Genomic DNA, 26,196 nt, shown 5'->3' on the forward strand with positions numbered 1-26,196 from the left:
ACAAGTCCATCGGAATGGCGCGCGAGGACACCGGGAGCCTCCCACTGCCCAGTACCGGGATCCGAGAATGTCTGAGCCAGAAGGGGAGGAGCGCGACCCCCTCGTTTGACAGAAGGGGAAACTGAGGCCCAGAGGAAGACCAAGCTCACCCAGCTCCTTGGTGGCATTCGGGACACAAGCCACGGATCCTTCTATTTCCCATCTAACTTGGCCCCTCCTTCATCCCAGGGTACGGAACACTCGATGACCCTTTCTTCTTGCAAAGGGAGTTCTAACAGGTCAGGAAGCAGGGCCGAGGGATTCTACCACAAATTCCTGCTTTCTCTTTACTGCTGGAAGGGGGCAGGGCTTTCGGGAGACACTGGGAGGGGGCTAGCAGTTCCTGCGGAGCCAGAGAAATCCAGGGCCTTCCTTTGCTTCTGGGTTGGGGTTTGCTTGGGTGGGAACTTGTCCCATGATCCCACAGCAAAGGCTGTCCCCAAACCAGCTCTTTAAAGCCCACTCCAACTTTGTATCCCATCTTTTACTTCCGCTAAGGGAGGCTCTGCCAGCAAAGCAGCCCTTCTCTGGCCCGCTAGGATGCTCCAAGCCCTTCTAGTTGTACCCGAGGCTGCGGATTCCTCCATCTCCCTGGGCCCGGAAAGAGGCCCTCAGGGACCCAGCCTTAATCCCTGGGGAAGCAGAATGCCAGTCTGTGGGGGGGCCCTGTTACCTTGGAGTTCAATGGTCGCAGAAGCCGAGTTCTTGTTACCTGAGACTTCCCCAACCCTCTTCTGAACAAAGGCTGGAGTACCTACAGCAGACCCCAGGATGGCGTTCTGCCTGGGAGGTGGAGGAGCTTGGATCCCATCGAGCACCTCGCCTTCTCCCTCCCTCCCGCTCCACAGAAATTATTGATATCTAAAGACCCGGGATAGGACTGATTCCTCCTCTGCGGATCCCTGAAGCCCTCATACTGACCTGTCTCTTCTCCAGACTCCCCAAGGGCGAGATCTCCTAAATTTGGGCAGTGAGTGGAGTCAACTGTTAGCCACAATCTGAGAGCTCTCACTTCCCCCACCCCCACCCCCAGTAATGTTTCTTACCTGCCCGCCTCCTGGCGACCACCATTGCTAGGTAACCCTCAGGAAAGTTTCGGGGTCTCCTAGCTCTGGAAGTCTGTACTTGTAACACCCATGACTCTGGACTGTCAGACCCCAGAGGCTCACTGCCAGCACACACAGAATTCTACCCTCTGGGGAACTGCGTTTGAGAAGCCCCCCTCCCTCCCTGGGCTTCTAAGATCTCAAACCTCCGCTCAGCAAAATGGAAGGCACCAGGAAGAGCCAGAAGCTTGTGGACTAATCTTGGGTGACGGGGAGTGGGTAGGGAACCTGCCTTGTTTTGCAGTGGGGGTTGTTGGGGAATTTCTCAGCCCAGAAATCCTAAGAGCCTCCTAAAGAGTAATTATTCTTGCCAACATCCTTTTGAATGGAGATCAATAAACCAAGAAGCAAAGCTAGAAGATTAAAATGGTATTATGAGCTGATTGCTAGCTGCCAGGAAATTATCCGGCAGGATTTGACATGGCCTTGGGGCAGATGGCAAGAACCACCTTTTCCTTATTTGTGAGATGGAATAGGAAAGCTGGTCAGGGCTTGGGAAAGGAGAAGGTTTTAAGTCTGAGGTCATATTGCCTAAGATTTGGTCTGTTTAGGGTGGGGGACACATTTTCTAGTAGTAAATTTCATGGGGGGGGGCAGAAAATCTCCATAATTTCATCAGATATAGGACCAGAGAATAATAACTAGATGGGTTTTGTTGTTATTGTTCAAGTGTTTTATTCATGGCCCCTTTGGGGTTTTCTTGGCAAAAATGCTGGAATGCTTTGTCATTTCTTCTCCAGCTCATTTTACAGATGAGGAAACTGAGGCAAACAAGATGAAGGTTCCTTGCCCAGAGTCATATAGCTAGTAGTGAGTGTGAGTGAGGCTGCATTTGGACTCGGGAAGATGAGTCTTCCTGACTTCAAGCCCCGAACTATCCACTGCAGCACTTTCTGCTGCCCATCTAGAGGGGACCAGAGGCTTAAGATAGTACTTCTGTGTGAGATGAAATCAGATACGAACTCAGAATGAGTCTAGGTCCCATTTCCTTGACATCTGCAGAGGCTTCTCCAGCATGCAGATTTTATGGAGAAAAAGGAAGGAATAAGGAAATAACAGCTAACATTTAGGTGACTGTGTTATCAGGCACGGTGCTAAGCACTTTACAATTATCTTATTTGATCCTCCTGAACATCATCTGATAGGTACTGTTATGATCCTGATTTTGACCTGATTACAAAGTTAAGTGACTTACCCAAGATCACACAGCTAATAAGTGTCTCAAACTGAATTTGAACATAGCTCTTCTGACTCTCCAAACCTGGTACAGTATGCAAAGCTCCCTAATCTAACTCTCTAACTCCTAACCCTGACTAATGATTTGGGGGAAAGAGAAGAGGTTCCTTGTATGCATTTGAAAGAAGGAAAAGGAATAAAGGAAGGAAGCAAAAGCTGGGGAGAGTAATAATACCTTGTTTTGGCTCTGTCTCTTGCATCTTGAGGGTAACTCTCAAAGGTGAGCTTTGCTGAAGAATTATGATCAAGTACCCACTCCATGACCCTCAAGGGAGACCACAATCCCCAAGGGGAAGGGGGAAAGCTCTAGCCAAGAAGAGGAAATCCTTGTACCTTTAAGTCACTTCCAAATTAGCTTATTTTTTCACCAGGCTTGGCCATTTACGCTGCCTCTAAGGGATTCCTTGTCCAATGTTCACAGGATCATAACTCTAGAACCATAAGGGGACTCCAGGGACTATTTCTGTGGTCCAGACAGACAAAGGTAGTCACCAAAGGTCAGAGGCAGTACTTGAACCCAAGACCTCCAACTCCAGAGCCATCCTATACTCATCCAGAGCATCCAATGCTCAGCGTGCTGTACTATGCCATTTCTCCAGGGATATCAACCGGAGTAAAATAAAAATTATTCTTTCTCGTCTTTCTTGAATTTTACCTTGTCTCTGACCTTCAGGTGCTGTGAAACTTAAATCAAATCGGCTGCTACATGTGGCTTTTAGGGGCTTACCTTTCTTTGAAGAAGTGGGGTCTTTAGGTTTCCCCTCCTCCCCTTTCTATTATAAGAGATGTCTTGGACTTCCTCAGAACAGGGGCCAGGAAAGGGATGTACTTGGAAATTATGATGCAAAAAACAAGATTATTGATGTTTTTTAAAAGCATAAAAATTAAAAACAAAAAAAAGCTGAATTTAAAGAACTCGATGTTCTTTAAAAAAAAAAAAAAAAAAACTTAAGATCATCCTGTCCAAACCTTTTTTTACAAACCAAGCCCATACTGGGGCACATTTAACCAAGATGACCGCAGAGCAAAATTACAAATTCAAACTCGGATATTCTGCCCTGGTCTTTTTCCATTGCACCACACTGCTCAGATTTTATCACACACCCAACTTTAGTATGAACAAATTCAGTTGGATAAAAGAATTGTGTGTGTGATGGGGGATATTCCTCAGGTGCGTGATGATGGGGGGTTGCTTTGGGTGGGCTTCTCTGTTTGGAGATAAGGTGTATTTCTTCCTGTGTAGTTGTTACTGATCAAGATACTGAAACCATTTCACTCTGACGCGTCCCCTGTTTTCTAGCCAGAAAGTTTTGGGGGCAGTACAATCCATTGACCTTGGAATCAGGAAATCATAAATTCAAATCCAGCCTCCATCACTTACTAGCTGTGTATCAAGTCACTTGTTTGCCTCAGTTTCCTTATCTGTAAAATAGATATAGCTAACCACATAGGATTGATGTGAAGGGAAATGAGATAATATATGTATAGTGCTTTGCTATGTAAATAAGGTGGATTTGACTCAAGGCACATTTTAGGAAGGACCGTCAATTGAAGGAATTGGAGGTTATGTCATCCAAGGGCAGTTGAAACTGGGGCTGTTTAACCTGAGGAAGAAGACCTGGGGGGTTAGAACATTATATTCAAATACACTGAAGAGCTGTCATGTGATCTGTTTAGCCCCAAAGAGCAGAACTGGGATCTGTGGGGTGGAAGGTCAAGAGGAAGGTATGGACAGAATACTGGGAAAAATATTCCTAACGATGGTTGTTTAGTCTGTTCAATCTTGCCGACTCTCTGGGGTCCCATATGAGGTTCTCTTGGAAAAGATACTGGGGTGGTTGTCCATTTCCTTCTCCAGCTCATTTTACAGATGAGGAAACTGAGGCAAAGTGTGAAATAACTTGCCTGGGGGTTACCTAGCTAGTGGTCAGATCTGAACTCAAAGTTTTCTTGACCCCAGCTCTATCCGCTGTGCTGCCCAGCTGCCCATATTAATAATTAGAGGTGTCTAAAGTTGGAATGGGCTGCTTCCCAAGACAGTGAACTCTCCATCCCAGAAGGCCTTCAAGAGATTGGACAACAGTGAAATTCTTGGTCACTCCAAGATTTGAATCCCTCTCATGTCCCTTCCCGTTAGGTCTGGGTTGAAACCTGCAAGTTGGCTCAGCTGGAGCCTTCACTTTCTTCCACAGGCTCTCCTCCTTCCCCTGGGACTCTGGCTTTGGTCTGGAGTTTAACAGCTGGCTTCCTGCTGAATTAAGTGACTCCAGTTATGGGATGGGGCAGGTCCTGCGTCATGGAACAGTTTCCCTCCAAGTCCCAGCTGGGATCTCCCCCCAGCCAGACTGCTCCAAGCCTCCAAAACCTAAGACTTGAGTCTGCTGGGGGAGAGATCGCAGGAGGCGAAGGGGCCAGGAGGGGCCGACTGCCAGCATCCCGATCGAGTGGCCACTCAGGCCAGACCCCAGGCCCTTCTCTCCCTACCGAGAAGTTGGTCTAACCACAAAGGCCTCCGTGTCCTGGGCTCTCGGCCCAGTCACGCCCAGGCCGCTGGCCGCTGGAAGTCGCTTGTTTTGTTTCTGAGCCCTCTTGGGGATGGGGGTGGACAGGAGGCACATTCCTGGGGAACTGAGCCAGAGGGGAGGAGTTCACAGGTTTAAAAGCCAGAAGAGCCCTTAGAGATCATTTAATCCATCCCCTTCAAGATTTACAGATGAGGAAACTGGGCAGAGAAGGGAGCCACAGATCCTAAGAGTGGAACGGGAATTCCCCCCCACTGGCTCTTCATCAGCCGCCTTTACCTTCTCCCCCATGGAACGTAAGCTGTTTGAAGATTTTTGTATCAAGTAATAATGAACGCTTGTGGATGAGTCTTACTGTCCCCCGCCCCTTCCCCTGCCAAAGAGCAGAGAAACGTGAGAGATCCGAGTCAAACTTGGAGGGGGGGGGTAAGGTCCCCGAGATGTCAGCCAGACACAAAGCCCCCTCAGCAGAATCTCACCTCCAGGCGTCTGGCTCCAGCCACTGGGCCCAAGCTAAGGCCAGTTTGATTTAGCCCCAAAGGGCTGCCTAGCACCAGGACACAAGAGATCCCTGAACTCAAATTGGGGAGCTGATCCCTTACCTACCATACCTTAGAGCAGGGGTCCTCAAACTTTTTAAATAGGGGCCAGTTCACTGTCCCTCAACAAAAACTCTGTTTTGTGGGCCTTTAAATAAACTTCATAGCCCTGGGTGAGGGGGCTAATCGTCCTCAGCTGCTGCATCTGGCCCGCGGGCCGTAGTTTGAAGACCCCTGCTAGAGGTATCACTCCTTCTGTCCCCCTTCCACAACCTGGGTTTTGAAGAATCCATCGTGGACCTCACAACGGAGAGACTGGAGAAAGTGAGAGTTGCCTTGAACTTGGGGGCAGCTTGTCAAAGGTTATGTTCCAAAGTGGGCTAAGGGCAGGGCTCCTCAGAATCAAAGGCCTTTACAATCATCCCACAAACTGATTACTGCATCTCAGGGAGGGAGAAAATTTGGAACGCCAATTTAAAAAAAAGGTTAAAATTTGTCTTTACATGTAACTGGGAAACTTTCTAATAAGTCCCTTGAGGGTAGGAAAATTCACTTTTCTCCCAGGCAAACAATAAGATCTTTAATAAATGCTTCTTGAATGGATCTAGTCCAATGCCAGGCAGTGGTAGAGAAGCATTCAAATTCACATCTCCTGCAAGATCCAGAGCTCTTTCCATGGCACCGTGCTGCCTTCTAGAAATCCCAGAAAAGGAGCACGTATCCTCCTCTGACTAGCTCTTAGTTTTTCCAAGTCCTGTCTGATTCTGAAAGATTCCATTTGGAGTTTTTTTTTAGGCAAAGACTCTGGAGTAGTTTGCCATTTCTTTCTCCAGCTCATTTTACAGATGAGAAAACTGAGGCAAATGGGGTGAACAATCTAATAAATGTTGGATTTGAACTTAGGTCCTCCCAATTCCAGAGCTGGTGCTCTATTATCCACTGTGTCACATAGCTGCCCAACCAGCACTTAATAATTGACCGTAGTGACCTTTTAAGTCTCAAAAAAAACTAAGATGTGTCCAAGGTTAAATTAGTGACAGAGTCTGGTTCGAATTGTCAGGTTCTCAGTCCTGTGCAGTAAAGCTCCTTATGCTACTTCTGGTAACCCCAGATCAAACAAGGGACCAGTGGGGATAAAGAGAGAGGGAAAGGAACAAAGCTGTGGCTACAGGACTGGGGGTTTGTGCTAGACTTGTCCAAACTAAGAGACCTCAGAACTGTGACACAGAGTAGGGGGCCCTTCCTTAAGGGGATACCAGCAGCAGCATCCCCTTCCCGAGCCCAGCCCAGGCTTGTCCCAGAAGTCCCTCCTCCTGCCTCGGTAGCTCAGACGTGGAGCATCCCATTGGCAGCCGGCAACTCTGACCCCACATCACCACCACACAAGCCCCGAGTCGGGATCAGTCGTTCTGTTCCTGCTGTAGGAACCACCCGAAGAGGAATAAAGACTTGGCGAGAGCCCTGGGCTTGAGGTCACACAAGTGGTGTTTATTAAGAAAGAATCCTTCCAGTCCAAGGCCTCATTATTCTGCCTCTCTGGAAAGGCACGAGAAGGTGGCGGGGAGGGGGGTTAGAGGTTGGGGCTCAACCCCCGGAACGCCCCAGTCCTCCGTGGCTCAGCCTCTGCCTTGTGGGTAAGGTCACGGATCAGGAGGGAAGGCTCCTCAGGATGGAGACGGCTTTCTCCTGGCTCCAGAAATCTTTGTGCACCTGCGACTAGGGGCCATCAGAGAGATCAGACCCCCAACTCGGATTCACTGGGGTTTTCTTCCTTCGGGGCAGGCCAGGGGATAGAATTCCCTGGGACTTTGTGCAGCAATTGAGGGCAAATCCAGGGGAGAGGGGCAAAGGAAGAACTTTAGCGGGGACACCTCTTACAATGGCTCCAGAATGATTGCATCCCCCACACACATAAGAGGGCCAGTGATATAGCTGGGGGCCTGTGGTCCTAGGGGAGGAGCTGTAACAGACACTGGGGGTAAAGCTATGGCTTTCCCTGCTGATCCCCAGGGATCATGGGCAATTTTTGGCTTTGCTGGGACTGCATGTATTTAGAGATGAAAAGGAACTTCCATCCTCACACATAAAAGGGAGAGAGTCAGGTTTTGAAGCAAGAACCTCTTTCCTCATACCTGATATTGCCTTTTTAAAAATTTTTGCTGGAGATAAAAGGGCCACTTGTCTTTCTCTTCCTCAACAGATATATGTAGAACTCGGACTCAAAGTGGATTGAATTTCTCAAGAAATAGAGTGGGGATCTGGGGCAGGGCAGGGAGGGGTCCCAGAAAATGGGAGGCAGATTTTGTCATCCCCCCCCCCCCCCACACCTAGGGTTGGACAAAAATTAAACCTTAAGAGTTGTTTTGCTTTGGGTTCTGAGCCCCGGTTGGTTAATGGTTCCTTGTGTGGCTTTCCCTAACTGAATGGTTCCCTCCAGTCAGGATCTTGCTCTTACCAAGGATGGAGAGAAATCCTGGGTCTGACTCCTGTTCTGAACATAAACCAGAATTGCAGAGGGGTTTCTGAGGGAGAAAACCGGGTTCTGGCTCCTCCCATCTTTCTCAGACCTCTGGCTGTTCAGGGCAGTCGCAGGTCTGAAAGAAGCGGTCATCTGGTCGGCGAGGAGGAAGGGATGAGTAGGGGATACAGTCCTGGGCTTTGGTAACTAATGTGAGCCTCCCCCTCGGGGTGGGATGCGGCAGGGCAAGGACGGGATGTAAATGGCTTGGTCTGGAGTTCTATCCTGGGCCGGGGGGAAGAGAGATGTGTGTGGGGGTCTCTGTGTTAGTGTCCGTGCATCTCTTCCCCTGTCCAGTGTGTGCCTTCCACACTAGGAATGAATGTGTTTCTCTTTCTTTGAAAAGGGCCTCAGTATTTGTCCATAGATCTGTCCCTGTATGTATATGTGTGGGTGTGGGTGTCTATATCTATAGGTGGATGTGCCCCCGGGGGCCAGTCTGTCCCGGTGGTCCGAGCCAGGAAGCAAGAGGTCTCTGGGCGGTCGGAGGCTTGCAAAGTTGTCCAGCAGCTCAGACGAGGGCTACTTGCACTTGTGGACGTAGTAGCCGGTGACATAGCCGATGATGAAGATGACCCAGAACAGAATGATTCCGCCTACCAACTTCAGGGCAATGCCCAGCTTCCCGGTGCACAGCTTGGTGTAGATCCTGGTAAAAGGAGACAAGCCCCGCGCACACCCCAAGTCAGAGAGTCACCGACAGAAAACCATCCCCACCGCGGCTTACCGGAGCTACCGGGACCAGACCCTTCCTAGGGAGACACACACTCCTGCAGATTCTGGGGCAGCCACACCCGGAGACAGGGACAAGGATGTCCAAGCCTCAGGGTCCTCAGCTGCCAAATGACAGACTGAACCAGATCCCCTTTAAGGCTTCTCGCAGCAATCTGGGATCTACAGTCCCTGTTCACATCTCTAGGATCTTTTATACTTAGCTAAGTAATTCTCTCAATGGGGCAGCAGCCATACGCAGAGATAATGAGAAGGTCTCATTTCTCAGTCTCAGGAACAAACGGGGATTGAACCAGATCACCTTTAAGGCTTCTCGCAGCAATCTGGGATCTACAGTCCCTGTTCACATCTCTAGGATCTTTTATGGCAGCAGCCATACCCAGAGATAAGGAGAAGGTCTCATTTTTCAGTCTCAGTTTCCCGATCTGCCAAATGACAGACTGAACCAGGTCCCTTTAAGGTTTTTCTCAAAGCAATCTGGGACCTACGGTTCCTGTTCACATCTCTAGAATGTTTTACACTTAGCAAAGGGATTCCCTCAGTGCATCCCCATGAGGCAAGAAGAAAAGATCATGGGATCCTAGATCCAGAGATGAAAGGTAATCTTTGAAGTTTCAAGCCCGTCGTTTAACAGATGACGGAACTAAGACCCAGAGAGGTTGGGGACATGCCCAGGTGGCAAAGCTAGAATATGAATGCGGCTTCCAAGTGATTGTTTCCACTTTACAGATGAAGAAACCAAGGTTTAGAAAGGAAAACCAGCTTTCCCAATGTTAGACAGCTCCCAAGGGGCAAAGCCGGAGGCTTCGGAACCCAAATACTGACTCAGTAACTGCTGACTTGTAAGGTGGATTCGATTCAGGAGAGTGTAAACCTCTAGTCCATTTTACAAATGAGTAAACTGAGATGTAGAAAATGTAGGCAAATTGCTGAAGATCATAAGACCGAGGTTGGACGAGGTTGGACTAGAGTCCTATCGTCTCTCCAACTTCCTCACACCAAGGCTAAGGATGCTGTATTTTTGCCTTTGTGTGTCCAGCTCCAGACATTTAGTAGATCCATATGAATGCTCAAGTCCCCATCCTCCTTTACATGAGAGGGCCGACATGTAAATAATGTGTATCAGAAACAAGAACTTCTCAGAGCAATGGTTCTAGGAGCAGGGAGCCCGAAGGTCTCCAGTAAAAAGGGGAATCTGAGCCGAGTCTTGAAAGAAGCTGGCCACAGTTCCTGGCCCACGGGGTGCAGCCATGGACACGGGCCAGCTGTGGGATCCACTGCGGAGCTGGCCCCACGCTTCCCCTTCCCCCAGCCCACCCAGCAGGGTCCCGGGACCCTTACCGCTCACAGCCCGAGCTCTCCGAGGCGGACACGTTCATGCTGACCTCATCCTGGCTGTTGCTCCATCGGCTGTACTGGACAGCACTCTCCTGGGCTTCCATCCTTCCAAGGCGGGGGGGAGCTTGAAGAGGGAGCAGTCAGGGGGTTACGTAACCTTCTAGGCAGGGGGCTCCATTTCCCAGATGGACAAACAGACAGCGAGGGGTCAGGGGCCTGACTGAGCAGAAGAGCTGATCTTTAGCCCTCCCCACGAGGCTACACTGCTCTCCCTGGCCAAGAAGCCGGCGTGCACCTGGATGAAAGAATGGGGGACCCACAGCCAAGCTTTCTGGATTCCTACTGTGTCCCTCTCCCCCCCACCCAAGTTCTTCCCTCTAATTTGGAATATGTTCAGACACTAACAATAAAAACAGTAACAGCAATAATCTCCTACTATGTACCCAGCACTGTGTGCTAAACACTTGTACAATTATTTTACTTAATTAGCTAACATTTTAATATGGCACTTACTGTATACAGGCTCTGGGTGCTAAGCATTTTACAATTATTCCACCTATTAATAGCTAACATTTACTTGGTGGCTACATATTATGTACTAGATACCCTGCTAAGCGTTTGGCAATGATTATCTCATTTAACAAAAGCTAATATTTATACTGCACCTACTATGTGCCAGGCATTCTGCCAAACATTTTATCATTATCTCACTTATTAATAGATAACATATAGTGTCTATATACTATGTACGAGACACTCTGCACAGTATTTTACAATTAACTCATTTAGTAGCTAACATTTATATAGCATCTTTTTGTGCCAGATATTACGCCAGCATTTTATGCTTATCTCATTTGTTTGCTTGCTTTTTGTTTTCTTTCTTGTTTTTGTTTTTGTTTTTTTGATCTGGTTTGCACAAGAATTACACACGTTTAATCTATGTTGGATTGCTTGCCATCTACAAGGGAGGGAGAAAAAAAATTGGAACACAAGGTTTTGCAAGGGTGAATGTTGAAAACTATCTGCATTATTTTGAAAACAAAAAGCTTTTTAAAAAACATAATACCTACTATGTGCCAAGCATCCTGCTAAGCACTTTCTAATTATCTCATTCAATAATAGCTTCCATTTATAAAATACCTACTATGTGCCAGGCACTGTGTGCTGAACACTTTACAACGATTTATCTCATTTGATGTTCACACAAACCTGGGAGGTGGGTAGAATTATGACCCCCATATCTCCCAATTGAGGAAACTGGGGCAGACAGAACTTGCATGACAAGTATTAGGTCATATAACTTAGTGTCTAAGGCCAAACGTAAACTCCTGTGTTCTATCCTTTGTCCTATCCTAGCTTTTTATTAGTTTGTTCAAATATCACACCCTATAGGAAGCCTTTCCTGAGCTCTCTGTTGTTTTTACCTCCTCCTGCTAATCCATATTTATTTTCCTTAAGGACAGATTTTGTTTCATTCTTATCACATTTTCCTTAAGGACAGATTTTGTTTCATTCTTATCACCCGACAAAATACCTGACCCATAGAAGATTCTTCATAAATGCTCACTGAATCACTAATTAAGCCATTTTCTGCTCTTAAATTTATCCTTTCACCTTTGAAATTTTATGATCAGTGATCCTATTCCATTCATTATAAAGCATCCAGGTGACAAGGTAACATTGGAAGTCAGAAATCTGGCCTCAGACACTTAATGACAGTGTGATTTAACCTCTGCCTCCCTCAGTTTCCTAACCATAATAATAGCATCTGCCTCCCAGGATAGTTGTGAGGACAAATGAGACAATTGTAAAGCAATTAGCAGGTGCCTCACACACAGTAGGAGTTACATAAATGCTATTATTGTTATTTGTCCTTTGTTCTTGAAGAGTACTTTGAGCACAGGGAGGTGATGAATTAGATTTGAGTGAGGATAGGCTGGCCAAGGTCACCTGTCTCACTTTCCCCTCCAGAACTATTTGGGTCCAATGGCCAGCTATAAATCAGGACGACTGGAGATGGTCCTGGATACAGTGGAGTGCCAAAGCCTTCACCAGCTCTCCGTGTGACTGAGGCTGCACCCACTCAGTGATTAAGGCTGGGGAGCATGGGAGGCAAAGAAATGGCCTTTCACCTAAACAGAAAAATAAATAAACCCAGGAGGGGAAGAGAGTAACCAAATAATGACCAACTGAGGCTGCACCTATAACCTATTGTTGGCCAATCAAGGCATGTTCCTCAAGGAACCTGGCCAGTAAAACCCAAGATATCTTGGGAGGGTTCAGCAATCCAAAAAAAAAATTGGGGGGGGGGGGACAGAGGAGGACCTGCAGGGAAGTGAGGGAAGGAGGGAAGAGAAAAAAGAAAGGGAGGAAGTGAGAGAAGGAGAGAAGGAAGGAGGGAAGAAAGGAAGAAAAGGACAAGTAAGGGAGGGGGAGGAAAGAGAAGAAAGGATGGAGGAAGGAAAGAGAAAGGGAGGGAAGGAAAGAGAAAGGGAGGGAAGGAAAGAAGAAAGAAGGAAGGAAGGGAGGGAGGGAGGGAGGGTGAAAAAGAGTTAGGGAGGGAAGGAAAGAAGGAGGAAAGGCAGGCAGGCAGGGTTTCCCAACTGACCAGTTCACGTTGGGTCCCTAGTAGAGCTGTTCTACTCACGGAGGTTGCTGTTTGTGCTTCATTTATTACACACCTATTTTCTAGCCGCGACCAGAAGACCTAAATCCCGTGTCCATTTAGTGAGTGAGCCAGGGCATTGACTTAAAAGGGACCAAGACTCTGGGACTGTTGGCCAGATTCACTATCAAATGTTCTCTGCCCTTTCCTAATTCATTAAAGAGAAGAGGATGCCCTGAGCCGAGGCCGGCCTTTGCTGCTTACTAGCTGTGTGACCTTGAAAAAGCTACTTCACTTTTCTAAGCCTCGGTGACTCCTTTCTAGCAAGAGGACATTAGACCAGATAAATGTATCCTCTTGCCCATGATCCTCACCCTCTCCTGAGCCCCTTTCACGGCAACTTGGACCCTGACCCTCAGGCCACTCCACTGAGAGTCAAGCTTACAAATGGCTTGGGGCCTAGGACCAGGCCCGAGCCGCATCCCAGCTATTTCCAACCTTTCTCTGCCGTCCTTAGGCTGCAAGTTCTTTCCAGGCTAAAACCGCCTTTGTTCCATTTGTATTTCCAGACCTATCACAGTGCAGTGGGACCTAGAGTCAGGAACCGAGTTGCAATCCAGCCTCAGATACTTCCTGGATGTGTGACCCTGGGAGCCCCTTCACTTATGTCTGACTCTCTGTGACCCCATTTGGAATTTTCTTGGCCAATGGAGGAGTGATTTGCCATTTTCTCCCCCGGTCCAATTTTTACAGATGAGACAGTTAAGCGACTTGCCCAGAATCCCACATCTAGTAGAAAGCCACATTTGAGCTCCAGCTGCTCAGTCCACTGCTCCGTCTAGTTATATATTTCCTCAACTCCTAAATAGGGATAAAAAATAGCACCTACCTCTCAGGACTGTTACGGGGATCAAATGAATTAATGTTTGTAAAGTAATTGGAAAGTAACATGTATTTCCTTCCTAACACTGTGAAGTCCTATATTAAGAACTTAATAGATGCTTTCATCAAGCCTTTATCAAAATCCAGCTCAGAAAGGCGGCCATGAGGATTCCAAAGCAAAATTTGAGTCCTCGTCTTCAAGGGAATTGTATCTAAAGTGGATTCTAAGGGTCAGTCAGGGCCTTCTTTGCTCCCTCCCTTTTCCTTTCCTTTTCCCTTCCTTTCTTCTTCCACAACGAATGGATTTCATCCATTCATCCCATCCTTATTTAAAAGTAAACATTAAAAATAAAGACTTCAAAAAAGAAATGTATAAGTAAAAAAGATGAGGGATGCAATGAAGAAACCAAAGATGGCCGCCCAGCATGCGGACCCCTTGTATTGAAGCTGGGGCCAGGAGTCACACAGGAAGATCAAGCTTAGATGGGTGGCGATCTGCCTGGATAGAAAGAACGCGTTCATGGATGAAACGGAGGCTATTCGGGAGTATTTGAGCAAACCTCAAAGGCCTCTGGAGGGAACGCTCTCCCCTCAACGCTCTCCCCCCCTCTCCCCACCCCGGCCCCCCTTGAGCATTCCCATGTTCACTGCTGACTTATCAGGGCAAGGAGAAGCCGGTGCTAATCTCTGACAAGTGGAAGATTGTCAGCCCGCACAGGGGGAGCTGCCAGGGCCCGGGAGGGGGCAAGGCTGCTGCCAACCCCTGATAAGCACATTCTTGCCCGATAAGTCCCCTGTGCCTGCCTCCCCTGGGAGAGACGGAAGCCGGAGCCCAGCACCCTCAGAATTATAACCCAAGGTACGGGGTGCCCAGCGCGGGCTGGTACCCCAGACAGAGCTCAGCCACAGTATTCCCTCCCCCCCCCATTAAAGGCAAAAGTCCCTTCTTCCCACCCCATGACATCCCCGAGGGCAGCAGAGAAAATCCATCGGTCAATACTTAACGGCTCACTTTTCCTAGTGGGTGTTCAACTGATATTTGCTGATCTGAATCAGGTTATGAAACACGGCTGTGCGGGCACTGGCCATACTAAGACACAACACAGCCCCTGCCTCTAGGAGGCGGCTGAGTAGGGAAATGGTGCTCAGCACAGTGCCTGGCACATAGTAGGTGCTTAATAAATGCTCATTGTTTGGCTGGCTGACCTAAGTAACAATAGAGGTCCCACAGGCGGAGCTCAGAGGGGGCAGAGGTCCCTGAGCCCCAGCAGTTGAGGAAGGCTCCCTGGAGGATCTGCAAGGCTTCCTTGAATTGGGATTTGAAGGACTGATCGGATCATTAGTGTGGGGAGGCAAAAAAGGTCAGAGACTCCTCAGGTCAAAGCTCCACAAAAGGGCAGGAGGCTTTACAGATGAGGACACTGAGAACTGGGCGGGGAAAATGACTCTCCCGAGTCCCAAGGGATGGAATCGAGATTGGAAACCGGGGCCAGGAGAAATCAGAATTAGTCAGCTAACTGTCGGAGAAAGAGCTTCCATGGCATGGGGGTGGGGCAAGAGTGCCGGACCTGGTACCCAGAGGGACTCGCACTCCCTTCCTCTGATGCTGGCTATCACAGCAGTATCACCTCGGGCAAGTTTCCGCCGGTAAAATGGGATGCTGACGGTACCACGGACTCTCTACAACTGAGGGCACTGTTCTGTGGCCCCCACCTAGCCAGCAAATGATCGTCCAACCCCGACTTGAAGATTTTAAAGCCCATAGAAGGTTAGACAGCCCATTTAACCCTAGATTCTAGCAAGTTCTTCCAGCAAAACTCAAACTGGGCCCTCGGCAGCCATTATATATAGTATTTGTCTTTGGCTGCTTAAGTGACATCAGACGTCTTGAGTTTGAAAGAATCCTAGGATATCTTAGCTGGGAGAGATCATCTTGTTCTACTGAACGGAGGGGGAAACTGAGACAAGAGGGCAAGTACGGACAAGGCTGGGATTCCAGTCCCAGCTCCTGGCTCTCTCCACTATCCATTATCACCTTCTGTGTTCGGCATTAACAGCCCAAACAGTACCCTCTCCCAGGTAGTCTCCATTCCAGATGGCCCATTTTCTCCTGGCCCAACACTGGCTTCCCATTGCTTTAGGGATAAGGATAAAATCCTGGTTTTGTCCATTAAGGCCATCCACAATTTGGCTCCAACCTTTTTCAGTCTTCTCCCCTGGTCGTAATTTAAAACCCTAGCACCTAGGATACAGTAGGTACTTAATAAATGCTGCTTGTTTGATTTAAGACATTTTCTCCATCTCAAGGCAATTTGAAGAAGCAGCTTGCTGGAGAAGTCAGCCTTGAATCCAGGAATACCTGCGTACAGGTCTCTTGTGAGCCAGGCTCTGAGACTCTGGGCAAATCCATGCCACCCGCCCAGCCACTGCAATGGAAATCCGGCTTTCTGGACTAGAGCTCAGCAGGTAATGTAGTGTCCAGACCACTAGGCTGCCTAAGCCAATTAACCTCTGCCTCAGTTTACTTGACTTGAAAATGAGAATACTAGCATCTATCTCACAAGGTTGTTGTAAGGATCAAACAATGCCTTATTCAGCTTTCAGTATCTGGCACGGAATTAGGTGCTATACAAATTCTTATTCCCTTCCTTTCCCTTTAAGGCCACTGGTCGTTTCAGAACACCAGGCTGCCTTCTCAAAATAACTTTTGTAGAACATTTTGTAAGGTCAGTGAAACATTACTAGAGTTATTGCCTTACAAGCCTCCAAATAATCCTATCACATGGATACAAGAGACACCATTATTTTTGTTTCACAAATGAGGAAACTGAGGTTTAGAGACTGAAGTGGTCAGGTTACTTCTGAATCCAAGTTCAGAACTCTAGCCACTGTGCCCCTGAATCCTCAGTGTGAGATACTCAGTGGACAAAAATGCTGTGGAATGAATGAGTGACTGAGGGGGAAGAGAAGGAAGGAAGGAAATGGAGAGAGAAGAGGAAGACAACAGAGACAGGAAGGAAGGAAGGAAGGAAGGAAGGAAGGAAGGAAGGAAGAAGAGAAAGGAAGAAAGAAAAGAATAAAAGAAGAGAAAGGAAGGAAGAAAGAAGAAAAAAGAAGAAAAAAAGGAAAGAGAAAAAGGAGGGGGGAAGGAAGAAAGAGAGAGAACAGAGAGACAGACAGAGAGAGACAGATTCCCAGACAGAAAGACAGACAGAATTGATGCTTTATACTCGTGCCTAATGCTCTAATCTCCTTCCCAAACACCTGCCATGCCTTTATCTCTGTCTATGGCCTTGGTTTCAGGGTCTGCCTTGAGCAGAGTTCTTTCTGGGGTCAGTTAGCAAACGCGGAGGAGGAACCAGAATTAAGCAATCCCAACTTTCATCCCCAATGGGCTCCTTCACCACAACCACTTGGATGCCAAGGGCTGGCGTCCAAGCCAGGATCCTGGGGGAATAATTTGTCTAGGACCCAGCGGTCAAGAAAATGTTGATTGTTGAACAAGAATTATTAGTGAGAAGATCTCTGGGGGCAGAAGTGCAAAGATACTTACAGTCCTGTGAAGTGTCCTGGGAAATCACTGACTGATATCAGGAGGAGATTATGGATAAGACCTTGAAATTTATTTTTCCCAGACCCACAGGGCACAGAGGAGAAAATCTATCAAAAGAGGCAGCACAGTATTGTGGAGAACAAGACACTGAGTTCCAATCCTGCCTCAATCACTCACCAGCTACATTACTAACCCTTCTGGACTCAAGTTTCCTCATCTGCAAAATGGAGTCAGTAATAGCACCTACCTCCCAGAGTAGTTGTGAGGATCAAATAAATTTAACCCAAGAGCCAGTGTTCCAATCCTGAAGCAGATCTCACTAGATCTCTAAGCCCCATTTCCTTATCTTGTGAAACAGAGATAATAACAACAGGACTAATCCAGCAGAGTCGTTAACTAGGCTAACAGCACCTACAATCAGGATAAGGGAAGATACTGCTACTCACTGCTTGGTAAAACTTAGAGAACCTTTTTATTATAGAGATGAATCTTGACATAGTAGAGAGAGCCCCCTGAAGCAGGAAGACATTTATTGGGGAATTCCTACTTTTGACATACACTTAATCTATCAGGCCTCCAGGAAATTTTTTTTTGGTTTTAATACTTTCCTTTATGCTTTGAAAAAAACTAAACAATTCCTTCCCTTGGAGCATTTGTGAGTTAAGTATATTGATATTTAGAAACTTTAAAAAATACTTTTGTTCTCATGAACCCCCTGAAGAGAATACTAGCATTTATAAAGCACCTACTATGTGCCAGGGGACAAAGGCAGCCAGATGCCTCGGTCCATAGTGCATTGGATCTGGAGTCTGTAAAACCTGAATTTAAATTCATCCTCAGACACTTCTCTAGCTATGTGACCCTATGTAAGTTACTCAACCTGTTTGCCTTAATCCAGTGGAGAAGGAAATGGCAAACCACTCCAGTATCTCTGCCAAAAACCATCCTTACAGGTCCTGAAGAGTTGGATATAAATGAACAACCAAGTGCATCAGGCACCGCGCTACGCACTTTATAAATATTTCATTTGATCCTGACAAAGGTAGTCTCAGAGATTTCTAGGGTACCACACTTGAGTACCCAGGCAAGAGCTTCCTCTTCAGGCAGAAATCAAAGGTCATTTCCTTATCTCAGCTATAACTAAAAAGACTTTGGAGATAAAGAGTAAGAAGATAATACTTTTCAGTAGAAATAAACATCCCTGCCCCTACTCCACCCCCAATCTCACCTGATTCTGGGGGACTATTTCTCAAGTAATCCCCATAATCCTTTTGGGTCTTACTTCAGAGATGGGATTTTCTCTTTTCCATAGGCTTTCTTCCTTCAAAAAAACTCTATAAAAACTGGAATTTGGAGGGATGGAGGTGGAGGGGATGAAGGGAATAGACAATGAGAGTTGAGGGCTTTTGCAATATGCTAAAAAATAAATCCTGGACTAGTGTTGGGTAGCTTGATGGTGCAGTATCTAGTGTTGGGACTAAAGTCGGGAAGAATGAATTTAGAGCCAGTCTCAATCACCTGTGATTCTGGGCAAGTCATTTAATCTGATTTGCCTCAGTTTGCTCACCTGTAAAATGAGCTCTAGAAGGAAATGGCCAGCCAGTCCAGTATCTCTGCCAAGAAAACCCCAAATGGGATCACAAAGAGTAGGACATGACTGAAGGACAAAAGTTGCCACTGAAAACATTATGTATGTGCTTCATTTAATCAGGCAATTATTCTGTGAGGGGAGGGAGATATTAAGACAAAAATGAAATGGCCATGGATAGGATCACTGATGGTCCTTAGAGGCCATCCAATTCAGTCTCATTTTACACAGGAGGAAACAGGTCCAGAGAGAAAGATCATTAAGTAGAAAGAGGAAGATGTGGGATTTGACATGAGATGCCCTTATTCTGAATTTAATGACCTTTCTGGACGGTTAGCTTCTAATGGGAGAGCCCATCTATCTATACACTAATAAATCTATACATGGTAAATACAGCCTGGGGCCTAGGTCTCAATCATTATTCTGTCTCCCAACCTCTCTATGCAAATCTATCTTTTTTGGGAGGCTGTTGTTTGACCTTCAAAAATCATGACTACAGGGAGGAGATGCCTTGACATGCAAGTGAATGGGATTTAAGGGAGGGCTATGCAAGGTTACCTGCCTCCCTTTCTCTTCCAGAGCCATCTGGGTCCAGCGGCAAAATACAGATCCAAAGAAGATAGCCCTGGATGCAGTGGGAGATCTTAATCTAAATTAAGCTAAAGAATTTTAACAAATCTCAAGCAACACCCATCAGACTAAGGCTAGTGAGGCAGGCTAAAATCCATTAACAGTAGAATTAGAAGCTGGATTAGAATCCGGGCTCTGACACTAAGTAACTGGGGGACCTTTGTCTCCTTAACAAAATGTGGATATTATCCCAGGTTCTCATGATCCTTTCTAGTCCAGATATCATGGAGTTCAGCTTTGACTCAGAGGTATTATAAACAGCTCATGAGCCTCTTCAGGGACTGAGCCCATGGTCTCCCTAACTGGGATGGCCAACTTGGGGGTCGAGCCACACCCACCATGCCCAATGGCTCTCCAATGGGAAACGGAATGGGTGAGAAAACCAATTTTTTCTTCTTCCATGGTAACAGTTGATGACTTCACAGAAGGGAGATCACTGCCAGATGGGATTCAGCTCAGTTTCCTAGAATCTCGGGCTCTTCTAGAGGCTACACTCAAGTCTCTCCCCGGTCTGGTTGCCCCCTCCCAGTCATCCCTCTCCTCCAAATGATTTTTCAGTTTTCATGAGTTTTCATGATATATTCTTTGCATTTGCTTATCTGTATCCATGTGGTGTCCTCCTAACTACAATGTCAGCTAAGTAGGCTGGAAGGAAAAAAGGGAAGGAGGAAGAAAAAGGGAAGGAGGAAGAAAAAGGGAAGGACGAAGAAAAGGGAAGGAGGAAAGAAGAAAGGAAAGGGAAGGAAGAAAGGAACAGAAGAAAACAAATCGTTTCTGCTTTAAACGGGCTTTAAAATCCAATGATGGAAAAAAGAAACAGTCCTAATCCTGCCACAACTGGGACTAAAATCCTGCCCTTAGGGAGTTTACAACCTAAAGGGGTGGAGGAGAAGAATCGTATCCCCAGACTTTAAGAAGAAATTCCAAGTCAAAGATTTAAATGCTTAAAAGTGAAACAACAAAAACAATGGATTTTATCTTCAATCTGGGAAGGTAGCATAAAAAACTCGATTTTAAAAAAATAATTTGGGAAGAGGCACTAATAGCTGGGGTTGGGAATAATAAAAGCCAGCATTTATATAGCAAGTTTTACTAACACAGCTTTAACTAGCACAGGAGGTCATTCTTGAGCTGAAGTAAATGCTTAAAATATAAGCTACACAGGACATGTAGATGGAGCAGTGGATAGAGCACTGAGCCTGGAATTACCTCAAACACTAGCTATATGACCTTGGGCAAATCGCAGTCCCAATTGCTAAAACAAACAAAAAACCCATAAGGTACACAACAACCTCCACTGAATACTATATAAATATTCCTCTATTCCTCTTTTCACAGAATCCTAAAACATTTATTCATGTCATTTATTTTTGTACAATTTAAAAGTTAGAGAAAGCCAGTTCTGACAATTACCAGCAGGATCCGTACAGTGGATCTTTGTCCCTCAGATGCTTAGTTCAAACTACCCAAGAGGTCTCCCTTGGATTGTAGTCCCAATGGGAGCCAGCTGGTCAGGGCTAGAGCCACAGAGATGCTCTCTGGGTCTAGAGATGAGCCCTAATGCTAGCCTTTGTCAATAACGCCAGATAATCAAAGGCACTCTCCTGGGCTAACTTGGAAAAATCTCCCAAACTGGATGGATACCTCGGAGGGCCAATTCACTGGGATTATCCAAGGCCTCAAGGACCACATGCAGGTTTTAGTCCTTCTTCATAGAGGAATATTATATGGCTACTTTAACTTCCAATTCTTTCCCCAGGTGTTTTGTCCTGCTTCCAAGCCATTTTCCATAAAGTATAGATAACCAGGGATAACTGGAAGGTCTCTTGCTGTCCAGATATTGAAGAAAATTTTGTTCATTCATTCATTTGTGAGGCAATTGGGGTTAAGTGACTTGTCTAGGATCCCACAGCTAGTGTCTGAGACAGTATGTGAATTCAGGTCCTCCTGAATCCAGGGCAGGTGATTTATCCGCTACTCCTAAGGGGAAATTGCGTTTTCCCATTTACAGAATCTCAAAGCTAGAAGTGACCAGAAGCCATCTGATCTATCCCACACTTGGAACAAGATTCTGTGTTCGGTTTGTTTTTCAGTTGTGTCATGACCCCACTTGGGATTTTCTTCAAGGATATTGTAGTGGTTTGCCATTTCCTTTTTAGGGTCACACAGCTAAGTGAAGCCTGATTTGAAGTCAGGAATATCAGATGAGACAAAAGCCTGTTACTCTATCCATTGCACCACCTAAATGTCCCGAGATGCTATTAAATGCTATTTATTTATGTTTACACAGTGTCAAATCCTGGAATTACAAATACAGATAAAAACGTTCTGCTTTTATTCTAATATAATTATATTTGAAGACACCATGTAAACAGCTATGCTCAAATAAGGCAAAACATCATAACCTGGAGGTGATCTGAAGGAAGGCGATAATATTAAGTGGTCCTGAGTTTACTTGACTTTTAAGGATGGAAAATCTACTATTTAAGCTTGCAGAGTCCCAGGTTATTTTAAACTTCAGAAAAAGTAATAACATCTGCCAGACACCAAGATACATTAATTTGGAGGTCTTCCAATGCTTTTATTTAAATTTTCATTTTTACTTTTAGCTGTATCAGCACATTTTTAAACTTGCTTGTTTCTAATACTCTTATCTTTGCAGAGGTAAATTTTTTCAAAGTTGGTTATCAGTTGAACTGTGAGTAAACCAGTGAGTATGGTAAGTGCTTCCTAATTACAAAGTCCACACAAGCCAGTGTCCACACATCCCATTTGTAATTGTAATAAAGAATGAATTTTATTTTATTTCTTTCAAATAAACATATGACTTTTTTCAAATGGTGGCCAAGTAGTTAGGATATAAATATTAATTTAGTACTTTGGACCTAAGGACGAATCGATGAGTATTCTTTTTGGCTTCAGGGTACTATAAAAAAAATTACTAAGATACTCAGGGTCCTGCCATGAACCAAGAGATTTTTCAGACTCCTTGCCTCATTTCTCCTCTTATATAAATTCTAATTGTTCAGCCAAGCTTTTCTTTGCCTCGAAAGGAAATCTGGGTTTTACTCCATTTTTCTGCTGAAATTGCTTTCTCAAGTTACTATTGATCTTTCTCTTTTATTTTATTTTTTCTAACACAACCTATGATTTAATTGGTATAGGGAATAGCTAATGTCCTACATAGAAGCAACTCATCGGTTAAATGAATAGAGAGCCCTGAACTTGGGAGTCATAACCAGAGTTCAAATCCAGCCTCAGCCTTACTATGTGACCCTGGGCCAATCATTTAACCTCCTGACTCAGTTTCCTCATCTGTAAAAGGTTTATAATAGCACTTTCCTTCCAGAGTGGTAATGAAGATAAAATGTTGAGCACTTAATTGATGCTTGTTCATTTTATTTACCCCTAGATACTCCTTGTGACATAAGCACATCCACAAACACTAGCATATAGTTACCTGAATTTTTAAATTTTCCTCTTTTCTATTTTATTGAGGGGGATATGACTATCTTTCCAAACAACTAGGTTTCACCTTCTCGTCTTTCCTTTCTCTCACCCTTCCATATATTTTTTCCTTGAGGCAATTAGGGTTAAGTGACTTTCCCAGGGTCACAGAGTTAGGAAGTGTTAAGTGTCTGAGGTCATATTTGAACTCAGATCCTCCTGACTTCAAGGCAGGTGCTCTATCCACTGTCCCACCTAGCTGCTCTCCCTCCATATACAATTAATCAACTAGGGGTCAAGTCTTATTGATTCTTTCACGGTGGTTCTAGCAAATATGTGGTTTCTCTCTACTCTTAGTTATCCAAGTGCTCACTATTAACTCTTAATTGAACTCCTGCAATAGTCTTGTGGTAAGGGTCTACCCAATTTGCCGATCTCTACCTTCTGGGGCCCATGTTCCCATAGTCCTGCTGGCAGATGTGCCTTCTCAAGATCCCCATTATCTCTATTGTAAAACAGAAAACTGCAGGCCTTCCATAGTCCCTCCCTGGAGAGTTAGTAGTTCTTTATCTTATTTATCTTTCCCCTCCCCACCTTTTTTCCTTCTTAATTCTCCCTTTTCCCCTCCTCTCCCTCAGGGGCTTAGACCTCTCCTTCCCATCCCTTTGCTCCCTCCCTAGCTATGTGGGAGTTAGGAGGAGATAGGAGGGTGACTGTCAGGAGACTCGGGTTGTATCAATCTGGTGCCTCCTTTATCTGGCCCAAGAATGCAGACATGGCAGCCCTGGGGGTGGGTAGCCATTTTTTTAGACCAGATCCACATCGGACCCCCAAGCCTGGACTAATAGGGAAAGAGTTTTGGGCCACATGAATGGGATGGAGTTTGATAGCTTGGGCCCGGGGAGTTTTCTGGGCAGAAACCACTGATCCGTAGTCCTCAGGTAAGGGGAGACCCAGAGCTAAGGGGAGAGTGCTCAGGTGCTTGTCCCCTTTGACCCCAGGGGAGACGGACCCCTATAACTCAAGACTAAAGGGCCAGAGGGGTTCATCTCTTGGGCCAAGGGGAGAGAGCTTCATAAGCTGGGCTAATGGGAGGAATTTTGCTATGGAGTTTGCTAGGAGTCCCTTCCCCCACTCACCACCTCTCCCAGCTCCCACTGGCTATTATTACCGATGCAAGACTTGCCCAAGGTCACACCAGTAATAAGTAGCAGAGTCCTTGGTCCAGACCACAAATCCAGGATGCACTTGCTGCCGGCCATTTATATACGACTGACAAATCACTTTCCTCACCACAGTCCTGTGCAGCGGCTGGTGCAAAAAAGTCTTTTTCTGCCCATTTTATAGATGAGGAGTTGGAGGCCTCAGAATTCTTCTGAAAGATCGCAACTATCACAGAGAATTCCAAGATTTTGTGCTAAAATCTCTAGGACATTCCTCTAGCTTGGGAGGGCTGAGAAAGCGAGGAAGCTGGAATGGGAGATGCCCCCATCAGCCTCAGCTGTACTGGAAGCCGTCTGGGTCTAAAGTCCAGGCAGCTCATTAATGCCCAGCAGATCTCGGAGCTTAAAAACAAAAGGATTGCCAGGCCAGCCCTCGTGAGGGTCAGGAATGGGAGGGCCCAGCACGGAGCTGGGAGCACGGAGCCCGGAGCTGGGAGCACAGAGCTGGGAGCACGGAGCTGGGAGCCCGGAGCCGGAGCCCGGAGTGGAATTCCCAAAGAACTCCCCGCTCCTCTTTGGTTCCAGCTCTGGAATGGGACAAGAAAACCGACTTGGCTTTGGGGGTAGGAGCAAAAATAAAATCCATCATCCTCTCCCAAGGCAGCCGGGAGAAAAGAGCAGGACCGGGCTGAGCCCCAGAGCTTACGGCCATAAAGGTGATAGTGCTGGGCTTGGGGCCAGGCCTTGGCTACTTAGCTGTGTGATCCTGGCCAAATCACTTCACCTAGTTTGCCTCAGTTTTCTCATCTGTAAAAAGGGATCAATAATGGCACCTCTCTCACAACGTGGTTAAGAAGAGCACATGAGATAATAAAAGTAAAGAGATTTCCAAAGCTTCAAGTGTTACGTCAATATTAACTACGATTGAAACCAAAGGGCCATCTAGCTCACATTTCTAATCTGGAGAATCCAGGTATTCCCCACTGATAGTGCGGCGGATAGAGTGCTGGGCTAAAAGTCAGGAAGACACCCAAGTTATAAACTACTCTCAGATTTTCCTGTATGCGACACAGTTACTTAACCTCAGTTTACCCGGTTATAAAATGGGAAGAATAAGAGGATCTACTTTCCAGGGCTGTAGTGAGGAGCAAATGGAACCTTTGTAAAGCCTTTAACCCGCAGTGTGCGATTAATAAATGTCTGTCCCCTGGGCTCTTCTCTGGTTCATTTCTCGCTAAGTAATTGCTTGTCCCTTCCTCTTGCCTCGGTTTATCTCTGGCTAACAAGAGCCCGTCACCGCTTGGAGAAGACCCAGGTCCCATCAGTTGTTTCAGTTTTCTCTGGGGCAGGAAGGACACAATTAGGGCCCCGGAGATAAGAGAGGGGCCGGGCTCCCCCGGCCGGAGGCTGACTTTCCCTCTCCCAGGAGTCCCGGCCCCCATCCAGCCGAGACTCCGTCCGACCCTTACCTTAGCTGCAGCTCACGTCGGGATCTGTTCCGCTGCTCCGGGAGAGGGGTGCCCGCAGGGAGCCTCGCGTGCTTCTGAGCCTTGGGGCGGGCGCTGGCCGCGGAGGTGCTGCTCCCTCGCTCTCACCTGCAGCTCTCACCTGCAGCTCCCACCTGATCCCAGCTCCCGGCTCCGCGCCAAGACGCGTCCCGGATGAGGAGCTCGCGGCCGCGGGGTGTCCGACGGAGCGGGAGTTCAGCTCTCCGGACTGCTCTGCGTCGGGGAGGAAGGCCGGGATTAAAAGAGGCTGCGGGGGAGGCGGGGAGAGGGGAGGGGGAGGAGGAAGTGCGGAGGAGGGGTGGGGGCTGTCCCTCGGGCTCCTTCTGAGCCACCCGGGGAAGCGGCTCCGGGCAAAACTTGGCGGCCTCCTCCGGCTCCTCCCAACTCTGCCCGCGGCCAAACCCTCCGGGTGGGGAGCGAGACAGAGCAGGGAGGAGCGCAGCTGCACGGCCCGGGCTCCGGGGCTGGGCGGGGGAGGGCGCGCTCCCGGGGGAGCTCGGCCGGGAACTGCCCCGGGGGGGCGCTGGCCCGCTGGGCTGAGCCGCCCGGGAGAAGCCCGCAGGGAAGACCTCGGGGAAAAGAGTTAGTTACGGGACAAACGGACGGCTCTCTGGCTCGGGCCAGCCCCGAAAGTGCGCTTGGGGGTTTCCAATGGAGACCGCACGCACCCCACGTCTGGGAAAGTGAAATTGACAGCTGCGCTCCTCATCGATGACTCAAAAAAGTCATTGATTATTTATCCAGGGGAAGGAAAAGAACCTTCCGACTTCTTGTTGCCTGAACTCGATCA

The 26,196-nt window shown here is 47.0% G+C and overlaps 1 protein-coding gene and 1 long non-coding RNA gene across 5 annotated transcripts; one reads left to right on the forward strand and one right to left on the reverse strand.

Annotated features, from left to right (window-relative positions):
• Positions 1–6,909: 6,909 nt before the first annotated feature.
• SMIM1 (small integral membrane protein 1 (Vel blood group)) lies at positions 6,910–25,742 on the reverse strand. Of its 4 annotated transcripts, XR_007952314.1 has the most exons (4): positions 14,530–14,665; positions 10,034–10,154; positions 7,898–8,609; positions 6,910–7,158 (listed from the first exon to the last, which is right to left on the reverse strand). XR_007952314.1 is itself a non-coding variant. In XM_051988729.1 (3 exons), the coding sequence occupies exons 2-3, from the start codon at positions 10,132–10,134 to the stop codon at positions 8,483–8,485; spliced, it is 228 nt and encodes a 75-aa protein (XP_051844689.1). In that variant the 5' UTR covers positions 10,135–10,154; positions 25,368–25,742; the 3' UTR covers positions 6,910–8,482. The 4 variants fall into 4 exon arrangements, 3 of the variants coding, with proteins under 3 accessions (XP_051844689.1, XP_051844688.1, XP_051844690.1); XM_051988729.1 differs by lacking the exon at positions 14,530–14,665 and adding an exon at positions 25,368–25,742 and having other exon boundaries at positions 6,910–8,609; XM_051988728.1 differs by having other exon boundaries at positions 6,910–8,609.
• LOC127555957 (uncharacterized) lies at positions 14,789–19,954 on the forward strand. Its single transcript, XR_007952315.1, has 3 exons — positions 14,789–15,285; positions 15,825–15,983; positions 19,699–19,954. It is a non-coding gene; the product is annotated as an uncharacterized LOC127555957 (long non-coding RNA).
• Positions 25,743–26,196: the final 454 nt, after the last annotated feature.

Source organism: Antechinus flavipes, chromosome 3, assembly GCF_016432865.1.
Source record: "Antechinus flavipes isolate AdamAnt ecotype Samford, QLD, Australia chromosome 3, AdamAnt_v2, whole genome shotgun sequence".
Lineage (NCBI taxonomy): Eukaryota > Metazoa > Chordata > Mammalia > Dasyuromorphia > Dasyuridae > Antechinus > Antechinus flavipes.